General features: G+C 37.4%; 3 protein-coding genes and 1 non-coding gene across 8 annotated transcripts; 2 read left to right on the top strand and 2 right to left on the bottom strand.

Annotated features, from left to right (window-relative positions):
• Positions 1–3,775: 3,775 nt before the first annotated feature.
• On the top strand, positions 3,776–8,550 carry LOC132173367 (UBX domain-containing protein). Its single transcript, XM_059584843.2, has 4 exons — positions 3,776–4,892; positions 7,131–7,301; positions 7,470–7,673; positions 8,029–8,550. The coding sequence occupies exons 1-4, from the start codon at positions 4,107–4,109 to the stop codon at positions 8,257–8,259; spliced, it is 1,392 nt and encodes a 463-aa protein (XP_059440826.2). The 5' UTR covers positions 3,776–4,106; the 3' UTR covers positions 8,260–8,550.
• A 2,686-nt stretch (positions 8,551–11,236) lies between these two features.
• Positions 11,237–11,310, bottom strand: TRNAV-AAC (transfer RNA valine (anticodon AAC)). Its single transcript has one exon. It is a non-coding gene; the product is annotated as a tRNA-Val (tRNA).
• A 1,785-nt stretch (positions 11,311–13,095) lies between these two features.
• Positions 13,096–16,381, top strand: LOC132173366 (serine/threonine-protein kinase WNK8). The gene is made up of 7 exons (XM_059584842.2): positions 13,096–13,339; positions 13,959–13,996; positions 14,139–14,366; positions 14,458–14,678; positions 14,766–14,923; positions 15,012–15,411; positions 15,491–16,381. Exons 1-7 carry the CDS (start codon positions 13,253–13,255, stop codon positions 16,276–16,278), a joined length of 1,920 nt encoding a protein of 639 aa, XP_059440825.2. The 5' UTR covers positions 13,096–13,252; the 3' UTR covers positions 16,279–16,381.
• Positions 16,382–22,096: 5,715 nt separating this feature from the next.
• On the bottom strand, positions 22,097–23,879 carry LOC132175323 (protein yippee-like At4g27745). Of its 5 annotated transcripts, none has more exons than XM_059587215.2 (4): positions 23,776–23,879; positions 23,265–23,326; positions 23,025–23,164; positions 22,097–22,521 (listed from the first exon to the last, which is right to left on the bottom strand). In XM_059587215.2, the coding sequence occupies exons 3-4, from the start codon at positions 23,115–23,117 to the stop codon at positions 22,294–22,296; spliced, it is 321 nt and encodes a 106-aa protein (XP_059443198.2). In that variant the 5' UTR covers positions 23,118–23,164; positions 23,265–23,326; positions 23,776–23,879; the 3' UTR covers positions 22,097–22,293. The 5 variants fall into 5 exon arrangements, with proteins under 5 accessions (XP_059443198.2, XP_059443200.2, XP_059443204.2 ...); XM_059587217.2 differs by having other exon boundaries at positions 23,025–23,159; XM_059587221.2 differs by lacking the exon at positions 23,776–23,879 and adding an exon at positions 23,594–23,730 and having other exon boundaries at positions 23,025–23,159.

Genomic DNA, 23,879 nt, shown 5'->3' with positions numbered 1-23,879 from the left:
ACCAAAACCAATTAACCCGAAGGCGACATAGATCGAGTGAGAGAGAAAATAGCCTTATTACAAGCCAAACAAAACAGGCAAAATTAAACAATACAGGGAAAAAACATACGTCAAAACACAAATACATTTTAAAGAAGCAACAAAACAGATAAATAAAACAAGAAAAGATACAACACACTCCGATCACGCACACGCTGGGAACCGAAAATCGAAGGGGCGTTGGAACCTCATCATGGCGGGGACGCGTCGACAGGCCTAACAGTGGACGGTGGGCGGCGAACAGGCGCGGAAAAGACAGACAAAGTAGGACTTGAAAACAACCACAAACAAGAAAAAAAGGGAAAAAAAAAACAACAAGGAACCACCAAAACCAGGAAAAAACAGGGAAAATGAGCACAAAGTGGGAAAACGGTAGCCGGAAGGGAGCTGGACCCATGCAAGCCAGAAATCACTGCATAAGGGGAGTGGGAGCTCGACGCGGTGGGGACGCATGAAAGAAAACCCTAATAGTGGGTAGCGAAGTGTCGACCACAGACAAAATCCGAACCCACAAAGAGCCAAAACAAGGTCAAGGAGCCCGCTGCAGGAAATGAAGGCGGGGGAAGAAAAGCGGCAGGGAAGGGGCAAAAAGGAGAAAAACAGAGGGGGAAATGAGCGGCAAGAAAGGGGAAGAGATGAGGCACCGGGGCTATGGCATCAGGTAAATAACTAGCACCGGAGCGAGGAGGACAAGGGGAGGAGGAAGGTAGCCAAACGGCCAACCCTCCTCCCCTGTGTGGCTGAAGGGTTTCGCTTTTCTCTCTAGCAACTACAGATAAAAGAGACGGCTAAAAATTCTACCTTTTGATAGGACTTTCTAATAAAGAATTAATTAAGAAATAATTATCAATTCACATTAATAATAGATATTAAAAGTTTGTGTCAGGTACTGTTCAATTAACTTCCTCAATCCCAAAAAAAAAAAAAGAAAAAAAAAGAAAAAAAAAAAGGGTAAATTTCAGTGAGCTCTAACCTAAAAAGAAAGGAATTCGAGATACCAATGCCAAGTAACTTACGTGACACGTTCAAAAGAGGATATTGAGAATTTTTTGTTTTTTTTTTGGTAGTTTGAGTAGACATTGAGCAATCTATAGTTTGTAGAAAATATTGACAATTGGATGATAATTTAATCCCAACAATTTTCAAAAAATTGTAGATTTTCAAATTATGGAAATTATGGTTATTTCTTGCATCAAATGGAGTGAAAAATGTTACTTGTTAAAAATGTTACATGCTACCGATGAGAATTGAGTATATTTTCATGAAATTCTTATGTTTTATGTCGTAGAAAAGCTTTGAGCCAATTTTTTTTTTTTTTTAACAAATAAGCTTCTTTTTAAAAGTGAAGAAAAAGCAATATGATATGATATAAATGTAAAAGTAATTTTGAGTATTTTTTATTTAGAATCGTTTGATGATACTTTTAAGTTTTTGTTAAAAAGCAAAGGATTTTCTCAAAAAACATTGACAAACGAAGTCTCAAGTCAGAGGAATGCTAGGCTTATTTTACAGAAAAATTTTTACAAACTGATGTGGCACAATATGATTAGATATAAGATAAGTTCAAATTTTGAAAAACGTAATCATATTGTGCCACATCAATTTGTAAAAAAATTTTGTTTGGGAATAGATATCACTAAGCGTTTGTTTGAGATTGCGGTTTCAATAAGTGTGATTTTAAAAATTTCGTTTTTAATAAATATTTTTTTTATCAAATAGTTGTTATGTGAAATGGTAATTTTGATTTAACTTCGCACTTTTTCAAATAAGCACCCCTTAGAACGTTCATAGAAATTGTGAATTTTTTTCCTATTCTAGATTATGTGCTTTTTAAATTGCAATACCAAACGTCTTACGTTTTGCAATATCTTTTAAAATTACAAAATATTCTTACGAAATCACAATCCTAAACACACCTTAAATATATAAAATCTAATTTATACCATAAAATAAATATTCTCAATCTTACACAAATATCACATCCAGATGTCAATTAGAGGTAAGGGAGAGCAATTAGAGATTGATAGTGCACTGCACCCCAATAGGGAACCAAAGAAAAGGAACCTAGATGGGTCCACGTGAAGTGCAGAAGATTGTAACCACTAGCTTAAGCTCAATGCTCGTAACTTGACCATAGGACATGGCATGAGTCTCATATTCCTAGTGTCGGTTAGTTTAGTTTAGCAGTGGTTTGGCCACCTCAGAGTGGCTTGAGCCGCCCCTTTCTTTCTTTCTTTCTTCTTTCTTCTTTCTTTTCTTATATATATATTTTAAGTTTTTTAATTATTAGTTTTTTTTCTTCTATTTTTTAAATTCTAATGAGTTTTTTATTTTTTTATTATTGCCACATGCCATGTTTTTATTGGGTTGATGTGGATTTTCGTCAATTTTTTTGACAGAAGTTGGACGGGAATGCTAACTCAGTTTTAATTAATAAGTGAGGCACCATCTCACAAAATAAAAGTGAGGTGGATAAAAATAAAATCGTTAAATCACATGGGTCAAAGGTATTTAAACCAAAAAATTATCCAACAAGAATGGGGTTGCCATAGTTTCTACGTCAAAGGTATTTAAACCAAAAAATTATCCAACAAGAATGGGGTTGCCATAGTTTCTACTTTATCCTTAAAAACTACACACGCATGGGGTTGAGATTTCTAACAATTTATTGGATATTATATTTTGAAAGATCTCATATAGGATTCACTTGTCCAAAAAAATTTAAGCTACTGGCTACCTACTTAAACAAGTGAGTTCAATGTGAGTTCTTTTATATGTGCTGTTCAAATCACTAGCAAGAGAAATGCTACATATATTCTCGCTCACACATTTTCAAGTACGAACTTCTTGGTGTGAAAGTAAAAGTATCATAAGATCCAAAATTAAATAGTGATTAATCCAAGATCTAATGATAATGCGGTTGAGAGTACGGCGGTGAAAGGTAACATGAAAATGGGACATAAATTTGATACAATCTGATTTATAGAAGATTCTTACAAACTCATCTTATAAAGTGACAAGTGTTTTATAGTTATTAAAAAAATGGGTTAAATACTAAATTAGTCCCTGGGGTTTCACAATTTTATTTTTTTCCCCCTGGGGTTTCATTTTTATCACAGAAGGTCCCTGTGGTCTTGATAAGTGACCAAATTAGTCCATCCGTTAGTTGACCGTTAGTTGACCGTTAAACTGACACGTGGACCAATCAGACGTCGACACGTGGCACATATATTAATTTTTTTTTTAATTAAAAAAAAATATTAAAAAAAAAAAAGAAAAAAGAAAAATCGGAAGAAACTGGGGGTGGCTCGGCCACCCCCAAATTGCCAAGGGGGTGGCCGAGCCACCCCCAGTTTCTTCCGATTTTTTTTTTTTTTTTTTTAAAAAAAAAAACATTTTTTTTTAATTAAAAAAAAATTAAAAAAAATTAATATATGTGCCACGTGTCGACGTCTGATTGGTCCATGTGTCAGTCCGTACAGTCAACTAACGGTCAACTAACGGATGGACTAATTTGGTCACTTATCAAAACCACAGAGACCTCCTGTGATAAAAATGAAACCCCAGGGGGAAAAAAATAAAGTTGTGAAACCCCAGGGACTAATTTAGTATTTAACCCTAAAAAAATATGTGTATATTATTAAAAGACAACATATAATTCTCAAATATTGAGAGATATATATCACTTTGTATGAATTAGTTAGAACTTTAGCAAATTTTTGTCCAGTAAAAATGTGCGTTACATTTCTCCCAAGTGCGATGGCATATCCTTAAATTTCCTCCGCTGAGAATGATGATTTGGTCATTTAACAAACGGTTACGGTCATTTCCAGGTATCCCACACCCAAAAACGATGATCCCCCCTCCGTCCGTACCGTAAAACCCCATCAATCCAAGAACATTCCAGTCCATTCCGTTCCGTTTTAGACACAGAAATCTCTCTCTCTCTCTCTCTCTCTCTCTCTCTCTCTTTGTGTGTACGAACTCCGATCGTCAACCATTTTCTGGCAACGATTTCAGTTAACAAAACCCTAACCTTTGGAGTTTCATTTCTATTGTGTACAGAAATGGTTGATGTGGCTGACAAATTGGCCTACTTCCAAGCGATCACGGGCCTTGAAGATCCCGATTTGTGCACGGAGATCCTTGCCGCCCATGGCTGGGACCTAGAGCTCGCGATCTCCTCCTTCACCACCACGAACCACCTGTCTCCGCCGGAAAATTCAGTCGCCGGCACCACAACTTCCGTCTACGACGAAGGCGGAGGCGGTGGCGGCACGCGATTGGAACAGGCGGAGAATAGGGTCGCGGCGGGTTCTGGATTGGCGTGGAGGGTCGTCACGTTGCCGATTTCGGTAATTTCCGGTGGGATAGGGCTGATTTCCGGCGCGATTGGACTCGGAATATGGGCCGCCGGTGGAGTTTTGTCCTACTCGATGGGAATGATCGGGCTGGGCCGAACCAGAGAGGCCTCGGCCCGTTTGGTTTCGGTGTCGGCGGCGGCTGCTGAGGCGATGGAGTTCGTGGAGGTGTTCGAGAGGGAGTACGGGGCGACGGGGCCGAGGTTCGTGGGCGAGGGGTTCATGGACGCTCTACAGAGGTCGAGGAGCGCGTTCAAGCTCATGTTCGTGTACCTGCACTCGCCGGACCATCCGGACACACCTGCGTTCTGCGAGAGGACTCTGTGCTCGGAGGCTATAGCGGCATTCGTGAACGAGAATTTTGTATCCTGGGGAGGGAATATTCGGGCCAGCGAAGGGTTCAAGATGAGCAACAGCTTGAAGGCCTCGAGGTTTCCCTTCTGTGCTGTGGTTATGGCCGCCACAAATCAGAGGATTGCTCTGCTCCAACAGGTACCTATTACTTTTTAATTGAAATTGAGAACCCCCGCAAGATATTATGGTAGAATATAGTCCAACTGAACTGTGGCGTGTGATTTGGAATTGTGGCCTAAGATTGCACTGCAAGTTTTGGAGGATGATGCTAGCATTGTTGAGGTTATTTTGAAGGTTAATGGAATGGTGTATTGGCATGAATTTGTTGTAAATTCTTAGAGAATGGTTTGAGGGTAGAAATCTTCCAGCTCCATGGGATCATAAGGAGAGAAATTCTGGGTCAAAAAAGAAAACTCTGGGTTTAGATCTTGTTATATTTTTAGATTTTCGACTCCAATAGGGTGGTTGCTTCTCTTTTGTTTACTTTTTGTATACGAGAGCTTTTCTACTTCTACTAAATTATTATTCTTTGAAAAAAAAAAATTATGGGTCAAAGTAGTAGTCCCTGTTTACTGTAGTAGGAAGTTCACTGGCAAAATAAGTGTGGCGGAACTGATAATAGGAAGAGGAGTGGATATAGGTGTTTATAATCTTGGAGGGTGTGCTGCTACTTGTCAATTGATAAGTAGTCTGCTGTTTTATTCTGCTATTTGTCAATGGATAGCCAGTCTTCGCATAGAGCTCTACAGATTTGGCATAGGGTTGACCTCTTGTTGCCACATCTTATTGTTTATTATGGCAAAAGTTCTAAGCTTGTGGTGAAGAGAGAAACTGGTGGTGTGTTTGAGGCTTGTGTTTGAGAAATTAAGATTTTAAATTATTGGTGTCATCAGATCAGTTTATTCCAAAGTTCAGACGATGAAGTTAAAATACAAGCAAATGTATTTGGTGAATTCCTGTAGAACGTTTTTATTAATTGGTGGAATTTTGCTAGAGTTCTACAGGACAAAGTCAGTTGGCAGAGTGACCCTTCTGGCCTCTTATTTTCATGTTGTGTTGGATTCACTCACAGGCTTATTTGGAAAACCTAGAATGGGGATTTGTTTGAGGTTTTCTGGAAATGTGGGTTCATCTTGTGTTTATCTGATGTCTGATCTAAACTGCAGCTTTCACCGATTTGCCATGTGATGCCATGCCAGCAGTGATCAACTCTAGGTTGTCAAATGCAATTTGAGATGCACTAAGAGAATATCTTGGCTGACTTAGGCAGATTAGATAGGCATGATGCAGTTAGGAAGGTAGAAAATTGATTGATTCTATATGGTCTGGAAAAGGAGAATAAAAGAATCGGCGAAAAAGAATAAATATTTTCCAATTGAAATATAGTGACAATATTGGTGATAGTGATGATATTGATTGTGAGCTTCATAAGGTGTTGGAGCTTCTAACTATGGCGAATGCACATACTATGGATATGATGCCGGTAATAGATTAATTTTACACCACCGTTTAAATTGAATTAGCAAAAGCAATGTCTTGTGGCATAATGACATCGACATACATAACAGAGTCCATGTCTTTAAGCTGAAATTAGTCCTGTTTTTGGATGGTATCTGGTGGGAGAGCATGAAGAGTTCAGTGACATGGTAGAGTGAGTGCATAGAAAAAAAAATGATAGAGGGAGTATTTTGCAAAAGTTAGAAGCTAAGACCAACCAAGAGCTCTTCTCCAGTTGTTAATATACTTGATATGTTTGTTCATCCATAGGAGATCTGATGGAAAAGTCTTGCTGCTCTTCCTTTGGCTGTGAGACACCATTCTTTTCTATGAAATGAATGGATACAAATTTAAAATATAGAAATTTCCTTGACATAATCTTACTGCTTAAAGCCAATTCCCTCTTATTTATTTAAGGGGCCAACTTATAATGGAAAATAAAAGCACAACTTAATGGCTACCTTAAACTTCATGGCCTATGGTGTCTGAGCCAACACTCTGTTGGATGGGTTAAGACTAAGACAATTCTATGAAAGTCCATTCAGCTCATCTATGTTTGGTATTTGTTAAGTTTTGTTTAAGGATCTCTTCATGTACATTTCCACACTTTTAAATTTGTAGATATAGCCAGGAACAGACACTATATTGCTGCCAATATAAACATCTTTTGGAGATTTGGCATCTATATATATAAATGCTTTTTCTTTCCCTAATTGGTTGCATGACTGGGCTATTCTGGTTTCATTGAACCATATATTAGCTGTCTGCCTTCTCATCAATGTTCCTTTTGTTTACTGCTTAACCTTCTCTGCCTCCAAGGAGGGCAATTTGTTTTTGCATATTGTGGACTTACTATTGTGTCATTTAAATGTTCTGCAGGTTGAGGGACCAAAATCTCCTGAAGAAATGCTCACGATATTGCAGAAAGTCCTTGAAGAAAGTGCCCCTGTTCTTGTTGCTGCAAGGCTTGATGCAGAAGAAAGATTAACTAACACGCGCTTAAGGGAGGAGCAAGATGCTGCCTACAGAGCAGCACTTGAAGCTGATCAAGTACGCAACTCTTCTAACTTAAGTTTTTGCTTGCCTTATGCTGTTTAGTATGGGCCAGATGGCATGCTCCCTTCCCCCTGTCTCTGTACTGGCAAAGACTGACTTTTTAAAAAGAACTACATCACTGTTTTTCTTGTGGTGCCTCATTGCTATTCTACATTACATCAGGCTAGGGAACGCCAGAGGAGAGAAGAGCAAGATCGTCTTGTAAGGGAAGCTGTTGACGCTGAGACGAAGCGGATGGATGAAGAAGAAGCTCGCAAAAGAGCAGCACGTGAAGCTGCAGAGAAAGAGGCTGCATTAGCAAAAATACGGCAGGAGAAAGCCTTGTCACTTGGTGCTGAACCTGAAAAAGGGCCTAATGTTACACAGGTAAATACCTCAAGTTTGAACTAAGATTTTCTTAATCCTTATGCTTTTCTTGTACTTTTGAATATTTTGTAAGTTCAGATCATTAATTTTGATAACTATTACTACAACTTGGCCTCTTTGCTACAGTCCATTTTTTAAAAATTATTATTATGAAGGCGTCATGATCAAAGTTGTATGCATTTGCACTTATCTTTTTTGAATGATAACGCAGATGTAGTTAACGCTTTTCCTAAATCGTTATATGGATAGCCATACATATTGTTGTCTAATACCTTTGTCGGTAGTGACCTTGTTAAAATTAATTGAACCTAATGTATCCTTGTACTTTTTTTCTTTTTTTTACCTTTTGAACCAGGTTTTGGTGCGGTTTCCTACTGGCGAGCGCAAGGATAGGAGGTTCCACAGTAGTGCAACGATTCAATCTCTATATGACTATGTTGATTCTTTGGGCTGTTTAGAAGTTGAGAGTTATAGTCTCGTCTCTAACTTTCCTCGGGTCGTTTATGGCCAAGAGAAACTGTCTATGTCACTGAAAGACGCAGGTTTACATCCTCAGGCCAGCCTTTTTGTGGAGCTGAACTCATAGAGGAACCTTCTTCAGAAAAAAAAGGTTTATGTGATCGATAATTAGTCCAAGATGGAGGACCTGCAAGTAGGATTAATTGTTGTGTTTTTTTTTTCCTTTTCTGTTTCAACTTGATTAGCAAATGATACAATCATGTAAGATAGGTTGCCATGTCTCTGTGGATCTTTTGTTTTCCCTCAACGCAGATTCAGTGAAGCAGATGGCACCAAGTGGAAAATGTGTTTGAAATAATGAGACATTGATTTTGCACATATTATCAAATTGAAAAAAACTGAATAAGCTCACCTCTAACTATTGATCTCTTTATAAGTGGGTTGACAATTGTATCTCTCTTGAAATTTCCAGTCCACTCTAGGAGAGTGACTAGCTGGACTTAAAGACCCTACGAAGCTTCATTGTTTTTTGCGCAGCTTAGATGGAGAAGGCCTCCGAGCTCAAGCTGCCAGTGAAATACAACTCTGAAAGAGCTAAATGTATGATTGACAACTTTGGCATATGGGTCTAGGATACGTACTTCCCTGACGATGATTGACGGGAGGTTTACATTGCATTGCAATGTTTCCAACAACATTGCATGGAATTGGGCACCTTTTTTTTTTTTTTTTTTAAGATTTAATCCACCATTGTCATGGTTTGTTCAGGCAGTTGTTCAAAAGTTTCTTGTTTAGAGCATTCTCAGCAGACTCCCTATAAGGGAGTCTGTTCCCTATGTATAGGAAATATGTCTAAAAAATTGTAAAAATCCACTTACAGCAGACTCCTATATGCTTTCTCAAACCTTCAGCTGCTACAGTAGAATCCAATGTTTTGGGTTCTACTGTAGCGATCCATATGCTTATTAAATTGAAAAAAAAAATTCTCTCCTTTCACATCTTTTCCTGCATGTCTCTCTCTCGCATTTGTTTCTCTCTCTCGCACTTCACCAAACGGCTGACACAGAAACAACCCTGCAACCAAAAACAACCCTGCAAACCCAGATTTTCAATACTTCAATCGCTTTCTTAACCATTCCTGGCCGAGGCAAACCGCCTCATTAGATACGCGCTTGGCCAAACCCGAACGCATAACAACAACGGATTCTAGCAAAGCAAGCTCCAATTTGGGAACCCTCGAGTGGAATTTTTTTAAGATTCTATATACCTTTTCGACATCGGCAGCAAATTCGTCATGGCTCTGTTTGTGGGTCTGATCGTCTGGGTGATTTTGAAGGCGAATTAGCCCAAACCCAGTTCTTTCAGCGTCTGATAGATGATTGCAGTTGCTCTGGCCGGTGGGTCTTCTACGGCTTGGATTGAATTGTGGTGGGGTTTGGGGAAGACCCATTTGAGAGTGAGGAATGGGATTGGGGAATTTCATGTTGTGTGGAGTGTGATGCCGCGTGAAGGAGGTTAAAGGGCTGATTTGATTTGGAGGAAAGGAGGAAGTGAGGGTGCTTATTGAAGAAAGTCATGGAAGAAAGTCATGGTTTTTTAAGATAATCTCTGCATTGTTGTTTGTGGGTTTGCAACTACAGCTCAGCTTGAAGACGAAGACGGAGACATGAGAGAGAGAGAAGAAAAGAGTTTCAAGAAAAAAAAAAAAAAAAGTAAAAAATATTATTTTAATGATATAGAGAATGATTAAGGGAAGCTATTGTGGTGTATTTTGACATAGGGAAGCAAAAAGTAGTTTGGTTCCCTAAACTTAGGGAATATGATAGGGAAGCTGCTGAGAATGCTCTTACTAAACTATGCATTATAACGTGATCGTGGTGATAGCTGCGAGAATATTCATAGTATTTGCATCTCCTATGAAGGATTTAATTTTGATTCGAGAAGCCTTTCAGCTTTGGTGAGGCATTTTTGTATTACCAAAACCACTTCTAGTCTATCTACCGCCATTATGCGATTCTTGAATTCCTCGGGCATGTCCGGCGATGACGATGGGCACGTCCAGCTTCTTCCTCTTCTCCAACTTGATCATAGCGGCGGTGGGTTTTTCGTTACTAGTAGAAACGGAGGGAGGGGGGACCGGGGTAGGCCATGGTCCCCCCCAAAATAAGGAAAAAAATAATTATAAGTAAAAATAAATAAAGTAAAGTTTTAATTTTAGTCATTTGGCTCCCTAAAAAAAAAAAAAAAAAAAAAAAACTAGCCCTATTTTTAAATTTTTTGGCCATATCCAATAAAAACTTTTGGCCCTATTCTTATTTTTTTTTCCCATACCCATTAAGTTTTTTTTTTTTTTTTTTGGCTCTCACTTTCAAATGTCCCCTTTTTTGGCCCTTATGGTAGTCTTTAGTTCATAAAAATAACCAAAATAATTTTTTTTAATAAAAAAATTCTAAAGAACTAAAAAAAATTTGGCTGGTCCCCTCCCATAAAATTTCCTGGCTCCGTCCTTGATTACTATGTTTAGACTTCTTTTGCTTTATCTTGAAATCAGAGTTACTGTAACTTTCCTTTAAGCCACTCTGCTATGACTTTGGGGTTTTATAATAAACTTATGATTTTTCTCTTAGGGCTTGTCATCGACGATTTCCTTTCTTTATCAAGTTTTTTTTCTTCATATTTCTCAGTGACAATACCAGAAAGAACTACCAAATCACCAATCTTAGACCCGGCTCTAGCTAAGTCGTAAACCTCTGTTTCTTTCCATATCAATTATCAATAATCCCATATTCTCACCGATCGATTTTCTTGTTCTTTTTTGTGCTTTAGTGAGTGATAGAAAAATAACGATAAAATAATTCAAATTAGTAAAAGGTACTGGTAATTCCTAATCCTAAATAAATTATTAATAGATTTTGATCCAACAGATAGCGTGAGTCACTTAAAGAGGTAAAAGAATGGAAGTGCTTTCATAGCAAAATTGGAGAAAAGAGAGGGGAGGTGGGGTTGGGGGTGGAAGAGCATAATTTGGACTGTGAGATTCATTTTACAAAGATATGAAAAAATAAAAATAAAATATTGAGGCAAAGCAAAAAACAATTATCAAATGGCGTCGCCCGGGTTCGAACCGGAGACCTTCAGTGTGTTAGACTGACGTGATAACCAACTACACCACGACACCAGATGGCCCAGTCACAGATTTTTTAACTTTAATACTTTAAATGCCCTTTTTTTCTGTAATCTAATACATTATTCGCGTCACTCTCAATTCTCAAATGCTCTTAAACAATAATGAGCATTGCATTCTTATATGACCATGATTATGATTTTGGCTTTTTGGGTGTCATTTTCGTGACCAACAAGTTGGATGCTATTCAACTAATTGATTAAATCAATACAACCTACAAAGAATATAATTTGGCATTGATGGCAATAACACCACAAACGCTAAGGTCGAAGCCTCCAACAAATTTTCTCAAAATAAAATTCAACACCACTTTCAAGGAAAAACTATACTATCAAATAACCAAATTTTGACAAAATTCGTAAATTCGACACGAGTCTAACAGAAAACTAGCATATTATAGTAGAAAGACTTGACCTATATAATTAAATAAGTTATATTATAATTGATCTATATACTAATTTTATAGTTGTACTCATATCCAGACCCGATTTGAATCCAACATGTAAACACCAATTACCACCCTTACTATCAAGGTATCAAGTAGAGATTTGGTATCAATTAATATTTGAATTAAATATTTTACATGTTGAATAATCATTATGAAAAATTACATCCCAATTATAAACAACTTCCTTGTAGTCCTATTTGAGTTTAAATTGTGATTCACTCATGCCATAGTCTCACCTATTTAACCTAATCCCATCCTATTTCGAGGTAAAGCATCCTTATCGTCTTTCACTTATCTTAATCCACAAAAATAGCAACAAAAAGAAGAAGAAAAAAAAAACTTAAAAAATGCAAAATTTTCTTTTAAATTAGGGTTTGAATTTGATAATTCAATTTATTAAATTGATATACACCTTTAAAAGTTAAACTCACATAAATTTTAAAATGCACCTACTGTTGTTAATCTTATTAAAAATCATACAAAACTTAAATTATAAAATGGGAAATGCTAGGTTTTTTTTTTCTAGTGTTTTTCTGGTGTTATCTCAATGTCTTTTAACATCACTAATAAATTAAAAGTCAATAATGATAATCTCAAATTGAACAGTAATTTTAAAAGTCACATCACAGTTGGGAGGATACCAAGAGAATACTAGAAGAACACCTAACATTTTCCTTATAAAATATAGATGATAGTTCAAGAGATTGAACTTAAAAAATATATATATATATTTTTTTAAAAAAAATCAACTGAATTTGGAGAAAGTTCTGTTTGCTAATATTTTTGAAGATTTTTTTTTTTTTTTAAAATAAATAATTTAAAAATAGTATTTTGATGTGATATAAAAATAAAAATAATTTTAAGTGTTTTGCAGTTTAAGTTATTTGTTAATGTTTTTTCTTTTAAAAGAAAAAACATTTTTTATTATTACGTAAATCTGACGCGCGTTCCGATTATCCTGGAATTGCTGTCCCATCTTCCGATTGTGATTCTGAGTTGTTACTCCATTTCGGTCTCCCTCTTCCACCTTCCTCTCGCAGCTTTATAGGCTTTATCTCCGTACGGTGCGTCCGGTTCAGCCGTCTCTTTCTTAGGGTTTCGAACTTTCAATCTTCAATAGCGCTTGGCTTGGGTCTTTAGGGATTTTGATAGCCGTTTTTTTGGTGCACCAAAAGATGCAGATGATCGAGACATGGACGAATCTGGGACTGGTGTGAGGATTGGGGCGCCGATTGGGAGGCCGCACTGGGCCATGGAATCGAAGTCTTCGTCTTCCTCAATGTGTTATCTCGGGTGCCGACTGCGGTTCCGAAAATCGGCATTCGATTCGTATTCGGTGGCTTGCGAAACGTTCTGGGAAAAAAAGCCCCTTCTTCTTCTTCGTCGTCTTGGGTTCAGAATCAAGCTGCTTTAGTAGGGTTTGCGGGGTTTGTTCTCGATCTTCCTTTTTGTTGGTCTCTTTCGTGAATTCGTCGTCGTTTTGGGGCAATGGGTTTTGGTGCGGGTCGAGAATCGGAGGCTGATGATGGTGATGGTGATGGTGTGGAGAAAGATCCGACGGGACGATACGTACGGGTAAGGGATAGTTCTAGGATTTGAATTCCGTTATTTTTTTTTCCTGATTTACATTAATGTCAAAATCATCACAAATTGGGCCAATTATTTGGTGGATTATGTTTTCGCTTATTTTCTTGGTAACGCATTATGCTTCCAATAATTTTTTTTTAAAATTGAAGGTTCAGCTGGATTTCATAATGCTATGTATAATTTGCATTAAGATTTTTGGATTTATGATGATAGCTTTGCATTAGGATTAAATAATCCTTTTCAAGCCAAGGGCTTCACGCTTGCATTTGTTAGACTACTGACCATTTAATTGAAAGTTTAGCTTTTTAGAACGTTTCTTTTTATTTCTTTGGTAGATGACGGTAATATATCTCTTGCTGGTAGTTTGTAGCAAAATAAACATGATAGATTGAAAATTTTGATTTGGGAAGTCCAATTCAATGGATTTTAAATAATAAGATGAAACTCGGAATGTCAAACATGAGTATTGTTATTCTTTGTGTGGTCTTGTGATTTTATAGTCTCAAACATTTTAATCATGTTGCTTGCTTTTTTTATACTTGAGTTGTTTATATTATTATTGGATTTAGTGATATAATCTTGATTTCTGTTGGTTTTATTCTTTCAGTATGATGAAGTGTTGGGGAGAGGAGCATTTAAGACTGTGTATGGCTCTTAAATTTTATCTTATTTAATTCTCTTATTGATGGTTTTAGTAGGTAGTTTCTAAAGTTCGTATTTGTTTAAGATAGAGAACTTTTTCGTTTATTTTAAATTTGTCCTGTTTTGTTTCCCTTCTTATATATAGATACAAGGCATTTGATGAAGTTAATGGGATAGAAGTTGCTTGGAACCAAGTGGACATTGAGGATGTATTGCAGTCACCAGAACAGCTGGAAAGATTATATTCAGAGGTTCATCTGCTGAAATCTTTGAAACATGAAAATATTATCAAGTTCTATAATTCTTGGGTAGATGATAAGAACAAGACCATCAACCTGATAACAGAGTTGTTCACTTCTGGGAGTCTGAGGCAGTGAGTTCTGTTGACTTTTTTCTATTTTTTTTTCTTTCATTTTCTGCTTGGCTTCAATGCTTATAGCATTCATGTTTTTGTTGGGTTTTAGATATCGTAAGAAGCATAAGAATGTTGATATAAAGGCCATCAAGAACTGGGCGAGGCAGATTCTTCGAGGTTTATGCTATCTGCATGGCCAGAATCCTCCAATTATCCACAGAGACCTGAAATGTGACAATATATTGGTTAATGGGAATAATGGAGAAGTTAAAATTGGAGATCTTGGATTGGCAACTGTCATGCAGCAGCCTACTGCCCGAAGTGTTATAGGTATTAACATCCCTTTCTCTGAAAGTGTTATGAGTTTTGGCTTAACCATCTTAATTGAAGTTTGTTGTTCTTTTGTTTTTTGCACAGGCACTCCTGAGTTCATGGCTCCTGAGCTTTATGAAGAGGAATATAACAATCTTGTTGACATATATTCTTTTGGAATGTGCATGTTAGAAATGGTTACTTGTGAATACCCATATAGCGAATGCAAAAATCCAGCTCAAATATATAAGAAGGTTACCACTGTAAGTTTGTGAAGACCTACGGTATATATGATTAATGCTTTACTTCTAAAAGGATGTTGTAATATTTATTTCAATTTCCTTCCTGCAGGGCATAAAGCCTGCTTCCCTCAGTAAAGTGAATGACCCCCAAGTTAAGCAGTTCATAGAGAAGTGTCTGGTTCCAGCATCTATGAGATTGCCTGCAGTGGAGCTCTTGAAAGATCCATTCCTTGTGACTGGAAATTCTAAGGATATCATTTGTGATTCCCTGCAGTTACCCAATAACTCGCCTGAATTAGTGAACCCGCTGCAAGTTGAATCTCATGCCATGGACATAGACTCCAACTGCAAGAAGCTTTTTGGCTCTAGCATAAAAAGCATCAGTGGAACTTCAAACTCTTCGACTCTAGAATTTCAGAGGTTTACTGAGAATAACGAATTTAGGTTAAGAGGGGAGAAAAATGATGACAATACAATTTCATTAACTCTCCTCATCACTAATCCCTGTGGTAAGCAAATGTGCTGTAGAATAAGATTTGCTTTCTTTTCTTCAATTGCTAACTATATATATATTTTTTTATTTAACAGGTCAGTTGAGAAATATCCACTTTGCATTTTATCTTGATTCTGATACTGTAATTTCAATAGCTGAGGAGATGGTTGAACAACTTGATCTATCAAAAGAAGATGTGGTTGTCATTGCTGAGTTAATTGACAACTTGCTTGCCAAGCTTGTACCCAGATTGAAATCTTCATTTGAGAACTGTTCATATGAAGCAAACACTTCATTTTGCGATTCTCCTCTACTTCAGATTCGTGGAAATTTAGCCTCAGTAGAGGCTCCTGCCAAGGCAGTTGTTGAGCACCATGTTCTCCCACAAATGGCTGATGTGGAAGGTGAAGACAATCAAGAGTCAACCGTTTCAGATATATCAGCTGAGTATGGTGTCTCAATGGCCTCAGATGCCGATCTGGAAAGTGCTTTGGAGTCTGATTATTTCAGTGTTGATGAATACGATAAAAGCTTAAATGGGCACAGTTTCAATTCAGAGTATGGGGTTTATGATCATGGTGGGCATAGTGTGAACAGCTATGAAGCTAATGTTTGTGAGTCTCTCATGATTAACGAGCCTGCAGATAACTCTGCAACCTCCTGTATCAATTCATGTTTCGGAATGTTAGAAAACTTTAGTTTGTCGAGCATATGTTGTCTATCTCTGGCAGAAGAGAATCAGTGTGATGAGCTAAAGCTGGAGTTGGAGGAAATTGAAACACAGTATCACCAACGTTTGGTTGAACTCCAGAGGATGAGAGAGCAAGCAATAGAAAATGCCAGAAAGAGATGGATGATGAAGAAAAAAATAGCTGTTATTTGATTTATTGGATTTTCTTGCTAGGAATTTGTTTTTCCCGTGTTTTAATAATTGCCTTTTGCCCCTTGATTGTGTGTGGCAATATATGTAGTAAATCATTTTTTTTTTTTAAAAAAAAAAATCAATCAATTTGATTTCCATTAAGCTGCGATTGTTACCACTATTCTTGTTACTACTATTCTAGTTATTTGGTGAACTTCCTGCAGGATTTCAATTTAGTTCAACCATTTGTTCATTTGTTGTGTATTCAATTGCCTCTTCAAATGGAGTAATTTTACTCTTCATGCTCATTTATTACACACTCATTTTACATTGGTCAGTATAACGTACTTTAAGTGATTTTTTTATTTTTATTTTTTATTTTTTATGTTTTTGGTGTTGACACCCAAAAAAAAAAAAAACTTAAAACTCGTTAACTAGTTTGAATTAATATAATAAATGTGTGTGAATAGTAGAATTACTCTTTCAAATATTAACACCCTAATTATGAAAGTCCAATCAAAGTGCGTTCATTCCAGAGAGACTAATAACAGATAATATTATTGTGGCTTTTGAGACCTTGCATTGCATACCATGGATGTGCGGTTAAAAGATAGGAAAGGTTTCATGGCACTCAAACATGATATGAGCAAGGCTTATAATCGAGTTAAGTGGGACTTCTTAGAGGCAATCATGCGAAGAATCGGGTTTTTAGAACGATGGGTAAGTTTAATCATGTCATGTGTATGAACTGTTTCCTATTTAGTGCTCATCAATGGACAACTATATGGGACCATCCGTCCTTCTAGGGGGATTTGTCAAGGAGATCCTTTGTCCCCCTACCTCTTCATTTTATGTGTCGAAGGCCTCAGTACCCTACTCAACAAGGTAGAACGTTAGCGAAGAATTACAGGTTTATCCATTGCTAGAGGTGTGTCAAAAGTACACCACATCTTTTTTGCATATGATAGTTTATTGTTTGGCAGGGTTAGTATCTCGGAATGGGCTAATGTATGAGGCATTCTCGACAAATATGAGATGGTATCTGGGCAAAAATTAAATTGTGACAAAACATCAATCTTTTTTAGTCGGAACATCATGCAGGAGACAAAGCAATTCATTGTTTCAGTAGCTGGGGGCGAATGTTGCAAAACCGATATGAAAAAGTACTTAGGGCTGCCAAATCTCATAGGAAGATTACGGGTGAGCACTTTCCATGGCATTAAGGGGAAGATTTGGGAATGGATGCAGGGTTGGAAGGAAAATTTCATATCCCAAGCGGGTAAGGAGGTGCTCTTGAAAGCGGTTGTACATGCGATACCAACCTATACAATGAGTGTGTTCCAACTGCCAAAGATGCAGTGTGGAGAATGATGCAGTGTGGGCATAGTGGGTTTGCAATAGCAAATAACAATAGAATCACAACTTTTCTTAAATCAAGATTCTATCAAGAAATCAAGGCAGAATGGATAGAAAATCACTCAGACAGTGTTTCATATTGATAAATTGATCAAAATACATAAAATATGCCTCTTACATATTAGGTCTACTGTATTTATAACAATAAGCAAACTTGGAGCAAAAGTAAACCTAAGACTATTATGGAAATTTCTAAAATAATAAAGGAAAAATTACAATTAAATAAAATCTTAATTTAAATAACGTAAATAATAAAATGAAATATAAATTATTTGATTTGTTGGGATAAAATCTTCATTAAAATCCCCAATAGAGCAATCAAGTCTTTCCTTATTGGATTATTGCCTTTATTTCCGTCCAGCTTTTCAATCTTTCCTTTATAGCCCGTTTTGACCTAGTAAACATTGGAATTAGCCAAACCTCGTAAAACATGACTTTGTAGATCTTTGAATTAACTTTCCAACGCCACCAAGCTTGCTCAAATCCGATATCCAAAACTCGAGATATAACATTTTTAGTAAAACTCGTCAGGTGCGAATTTAACCAAAATGAGTAAAACTGGCTTGCATCAAGTCATTAAGATATCAATTCCATGATGTTTGTGGGGACATAAACAAAAAGATAGATGGATTGGATGGATGAGTTGAAAAAAATTTGAACGGGCTAAGGAGAGGAAAGGAATGGGATATAAAGACCTTGAGTGGTTCAACATGGCACTCCTAGCAAAACAAGTATGGAGACTTGTGCAAAATCCGAGTGGTCTAGTTGCTAAAATTATCAAAGAAAAATACTATCCTCAAGGCACTTTCATGGAAGCTAATTTAGGAAGACAACCCTCATACGTGTGGAGGAGCATATGGAATGCAAGAAGGCTGCAAGTTGAGGGAATGGCATGGAGGGTAGGAGATGGAAGCAAGATTAGCATCTGGAAGGACAAATGGGTGTCTACGTCAACCGCTAGACTCATCCAATCCCTGGTCTTAATTCTCGCACAGGATGCCAAGGTGAGTGAACTATTGGACAAGGAAACTAATTGGTGGAATACGGCCCTTGTGCATGAAGTTTTCTCGGCTGAGGAAACGGGGCTCATAAGCAATATGGCGGTCAGCTCCTGCAGAGGGGAGGACAGGATGATCTGAGGAAGCACAAAAGACGGAGCATACACGGTCTGGAGTGCATACCACTTGGCAAAGGAGCGCTTTGAAGTGGACAAAGGTAGCTGCTCGAACAGAGATAGCAACAAGGGTTTATGGAAGGCTATATGGAACAACGGAGTACCGAGACCAGTCAAAACATTCTTGTGGAAGGCATGCAATAATATATTTCCCACAAAAGAGAACTTGTTTAAGAAGCATGTCACTCTTGATCCCCCGTGCCCGGTATGCAGCCTGGAGGGAGAGACAGTAGGGCACATCTTGTGGAGTTGCCCATCAGCCCATGATGTGTGGCATGAATGCACAACCAGAATAAACAAAAGCACTAGTGATTACATTGACTTCATAAGCATCATGGAGAAGATGATGAAACGAACTAGTGAGGAGGAGATGAAACTGGTGGCCATCGCTGCAAGGCAGATTTGGCATAGAAGAAATTCAATGGTATTCGAAGGGAAGTTCACATCTCCAACCACCATTTTACGTATCTCTAAGGACCAACTGGAGACCCACTTAATGGCAGAGAAGCAGGAACGGGATCGAAGGTCAACTCCACGGAGGCCAGAAGCAAAATGCTGGAAGAAACTGCCAGCAGGCTCCTTCAAAGTCAACTGGGACACTTTGGTTGACAACACAAGGAGAAGAGTAGGGATCGGGCATATTGTGAGGGACTATGGAGGAGAGGTTATTGCTATGCTGTGTGAGACGAAGGATTACGTCCAGGACCCAGCAACGGCCGAAACCTTAGCAGCAAGGAGAGGAGTATAAATCATTGCAGCTCTGGGTGTAAGGAATATCATAATGGAAGGAGATGCTCTCAAGATAGTCCAAGCTCTTCGGAAGGAGGGAGAAGTTTGGGGGCTCTACAAGCAAGTACTAAATGACACAAAATACCTACCCAGACACTTCCAGGATCACTCAGTGAACCATGTGGGGCGTGAGGCCAATGAGGCGGCTCATAGTCTAGCAAAATTAGCTCTCTCACTAGGGGAGGATAAAGTGTGGAGAGATGAGTTCCCACCTTGTATGCATGATATTGTATCCACAGACAAAACAGATTATTAATATATGATAGACTGGAGTTCCAATTCAAAAAAAAAAATGTAGTTTACGGAAAAAAAAATATTTAGCTTTTGACATCGGTTAAATCACCAACCTAAAAGCTTAACTAATAGAAAAGAGTGAATTTAACCATTTAATTAATACTTTAATACTCTCTTCAAGTATGAGTTCCAGTTCTCCATCAACAAATGAGACCCAACATGAAATATTTAACTAAAATAGAGATAAAGTGTGAAATACTATGATATCATGTTAAATCATCAATAGCTGCCGATAAAAAAGTACAAATTTAATCATTTAATTAATACTTTACAAAAACAAATGTTAAGCTGCTCTGCAAACGAATCATGTTGACTGCTTAAATCACGCCTAAATGCTGAAATACTCCCTTTGATTATGTTGCTAAAGCAAAGTCATCAAGGAGACAGTATTATTACAGGTTCGATTATCTATCCCAGCTATTTTGGACAAAGAGAGCCAGTATTTGCTCCAGTAAATACTATTAGGGTTTGTTGGAACCTCCAATGATGAGGTTTTTCTGTATCAATTCTATTGAAAGTTTCTCTCTTCCTCAATTTCCATACCACTATTATGAGTTTTTCCTGTATCCATAATGTGGCTCCACACTGTTATGGTCTGTGCACAAAAAGTAAAACAAGGACCCATGCCCTATTAATCCTACCACAGCACATACAAGCTATTTAATTAAACAAAATCATGAAAAATTGTTGAAGGGAACTATTGAACAGATGCAATATCTGGAGAAGATCCTTGGCAATGGTCTAAAATGGGGCAGACAGAGAAATATGAACCAGTAACAGAGCATCAAACCCACTAAAAATGAAACAGCAACTGAAGAACCTGCAACATATTGAAGTTTGCAAGTGAAAAAGCCACAGAAGTTCAAGAAAATAATTGTTTTATTTGTTTTGGAGTACAAGAGAGGCAGTTTTCCACTTAGAGAAGTTGTGGAACTTGGAGGTTTTTTTTTTTTTCTTCTTTTCCTTCTCCCTCTCTCACCACCTACAAAAATGCCACAAATAGTCCTCAAAAATTGTTTATCCTCAAACCTCCTTCCCTTCTGCCCACTCTCCATTCACACTGTTCTCAAAGCAGAGGAGGAAGGGTGGGCAACAGCAAGATAGAAGGAAATCTATTAGACGGCCATCTTTCTTTAATAAGAAATTATCTTCTGTTAAAACACAAGATTATATACCAGGCCCTGCCTCTTACATTTTCCTGTCATATGGGAACTCCCCAACTAAAACTCAGCTTATTGACTGAAAATCAATTCCTTCAGCTCATCCAATTAGCAAAAGATTTACCATTTGAGATGTGTGACAAATTTACCGTACCACAACCCTAATGTTAAACCGAAAGAGTCACACTCTCAACTCTATAGACAAGATCTAGACACGAAGACAGGATTTTGTTCAGTAGTCTTGAGACATCCCCACTAGAATGTAATTCAAAAACCATCAAACACAGATGCTTATTTACTATCTATCAAGGCGGTTTTTTAAGTGTGAAGACTCTATGGAGTATAAGATATCTATGACAAAACATATATCCTAATGATATCAAGATAATATTTTGGAAGCCAGTTCAGGAAAAAGAAAATTCCACTGCCGAAATACAAGGAATGAAATTTTCAGCATTTTTAACCACCAATTGGTGGACTCTATTGACACTTTGTCATGGATCTTTTCCACTCAATCAATCCTCATGTATAATCACACCTGACAGGAGATAAGCTAGTCACCAGTTATTTGAAGTATATTTAAGTCGTCTAAGGACAAAAACAAATACCATAGCCTTAGAGGTTGTCGATGCATTCAATCATCAAAACCCTTATCAGTCACATACAACGATTTTTCCCTATTTTAGCGCCAACCACATTTAAATTGAAGAAAAGGATATCAGAAGTTGTACAAGACCATTTGCAAATAAAACAATCATGACTGTACTTCCATATGCAATAAGAGGTAGACTGTCAAACTATGCCATTTGAACAGAAACAATATGTCTATTCAATTATTTCCTATAACCCTCCATTGCGATCAAGAGAGGCGCATATTAAGTCACAATTGGGAAACAACATAGTGGAACATCTAACGTTTAGTATTCCTAATCCATCACAGACACATGCTAAGATTCCAGTGGTTCTATATATTCAAATTCAACCACACAATGAACCACAGGCATGATGAAGAGAACTATTCACAATTTATTAACAAATCAATAATCTCCAATACATTTTACAGAGAATACCCTAGAATGCACAGCAAGGAACAATGATTGAATATTTCCAATTGATGTGAATTCTTTGGATAAGATAAACACATAGAAGCATCAATACACTTAAACTTGCATAAGGATAAATAAGCCAAAGATTTCGTGGGTACTACCAGTTTTCCTTGACTATTTTTGACTTCTCAAGTATGAACTTCCCTTCCTTGTACTTCTGTGTTTCCTCGTAGGCTCGCTCATACTTCCAACCAAGCACCTCACGGCAATCGTAGCAGCAGACATCAGCTACGGTGTGGAGACCCGTCATGAGCTGCCTGTCCTCTTTGGGTCCTACTGTAACGTTCATCACATGAGAGAACAGAAAAGCTCGACCATTTCTCCCCTACAACATTCGTAAAAAAGGAAAAATTTCGATAAAGTTTCAGCATAGTCACAGCCAAAAGAAAATAATCTAAGATACACATTAATCAAATTACATAAGTGCAAATACCCCTCTGCTTCATTCATCACAATACAACTATCCGTTCCTAAGTTAATTAAGTTTTGAGTTGAATTCTTCATTTTAGATTTCGTTCATCTTCACCACATCATACTGACCCGACATTTTTTTTTTTTAAGTACTCAAGATATCATTAAAAGCAGAAAGCGCACCCCAGTACATTGAAACTATAAAAGATCATCACCAAGCTAGAAGGAGAATGACAAGACATTGAAGAAGTATCATTTCTCTTTCATTGGAAAGAAAAGAACAATATTTTAGCTTTTATCCTAGTTCCCAGCCTATTAAAGAACTCTCTTCTAGTACATGGTCATCTTGATAAACACATATCAGGCATTTCAACACTAAAAGCTTAAACACAGCAAGACCAACATGAAGCTCTTCACCTGAAAAGATTTAGAAATGATATCATCGTGAAGGGCAACATGGTTTCGGCAATTACAGCAACTGTACAACCTCGGCCCAACCAAGTCTGCCATCGAAGACAATAAACACCGACACCGACACCGACCCGCTTATCGCTATCCTAAATTAAGATTACAAAAAGGGTGCGAAAACACAAAGATCATTTCAGGACAACCGAAATTCTATGAAATATAAATTCAAAATAGTTCTAAGAAGCTTACCTTCTTCACCACCAACAAACTGTACAGTCTCTTTGCCTATCAGCTAATCTTTGACCCGATATCTGTTCTCAGAGACAAAACGGAGCATTGATAATGTCAAGGACCAGACTTTACTCTAAGTCGATGATGTTAGACCAATAATGATGCTTACAATTAAGACATATTAATAGCAATGAAAATGATATAAAGGGGTATTGATAAATACATTGTCAATGACAAAAATAGAGTGACAGAAACTCAAATCAACGACAAAAAACAAGTAAAAGCCATTGATGAATGTTGGTGAATAACAATGAACACATAAGGGGATCTGGGTAGTCGAATTTTACAAGAGAGACACGGCTCCACCTCCAAGAAAAGGAAAAAGAAAAAGACCAGAATTCTTTTTTAAAAAAAATTTCTACAATGTTATGAAATATGCAGTGATGATCGAACTGATCAGCTGCCCAGATCATTCAATACAATAATTCTTGTATATATTAACAGAAATTTTCAGAGTTTCTAGACGAACCTGGCCAGTGTGCCCATCGTGGGTCTCTGATTATGACTCTGAGAGAGAGAGAGAGAGAGAGAGAGACACACACAGACAGAGACAGAGACAGAGAGTTAATGTTG

The sequence above is a fragment of the Corylus avellana genome, chromosome 3, assembly GCF_965113065.1.
Source record: "Corylus avellana chromosome 3, dhCorAvel1.hap1.2, whole genome shotgun sequence".
Taxonomy (NCBI): Eukaryota; Viridiplantae; Streptophyta; class Magnoliopsida; order Fagales; family Betulaceae; genus Corylus; species Corylus avellana.
This window is presented reverse-complemented; position numbering and strand designations above follow the sequence as displayed.

Excerpts from the sequence above, each read along its gene's own strand:
- LOC132175323 (XM_059587215.2), bottom strand. The coding sequence starts at position 23,117 with ATGGCAGACTTGGTTGGGCCGAGGTTGTACAGTTGCTGTAATTGCCGA. Across the intron at positions 22,522-23,024 it reads TCATTTCTAAATCTTTTCAG|GGGAGAAATGGTCGAGCTTT; the intron begins GTGAAGAGCTTC and ends CGAATGTTGTAG.
- LOC132173367 (XM_059584843.2), top strand. The coding sequence starts at position 4,107 with ATGGTTGATGTGGCTGACAAATTGGCCTACTTCCAAGCGATCACGGGC. Across the intron at positions 4,893-7,130 it reads GGATTGCTCTGCTCCAACAG|GTTGAGGGACCAAAATCTCC; the intron begins GTACCTATTACT and ends AATGTTCTGCAG. Across the intron at positions 7,674-8,028 it reads AAGGGCCTAATGTTACACAG|GTTTTGGTGCGGTTTCCTAC; the intron begins GTAAATACCTCA and ends CTTTTGAACCAG.
- LOC132173366 (XM_059584842.2), top strand. The coding sequence starts at position 13,253 with ATGGGTTTTGGTGCGGGTCGAGAATCGGAGGCTGATGATGGTGATGGT. Across the intron at positions 14,924-15,011 it reads TATATAAGAAGGTTACCACT|GGCATAAAGCCTGCTTCCCT; the intron begins GTAAGTTTGTGA and ends TCCTTCCTGCAG. Across the intron at positions 15,412-15,490 it reads CCTCATCACTAATCCCTGTG|GTCAGTTGAGAAATATCCAC; the intron begins GTAAGCAAATGT and ends TTTATTTAACAG.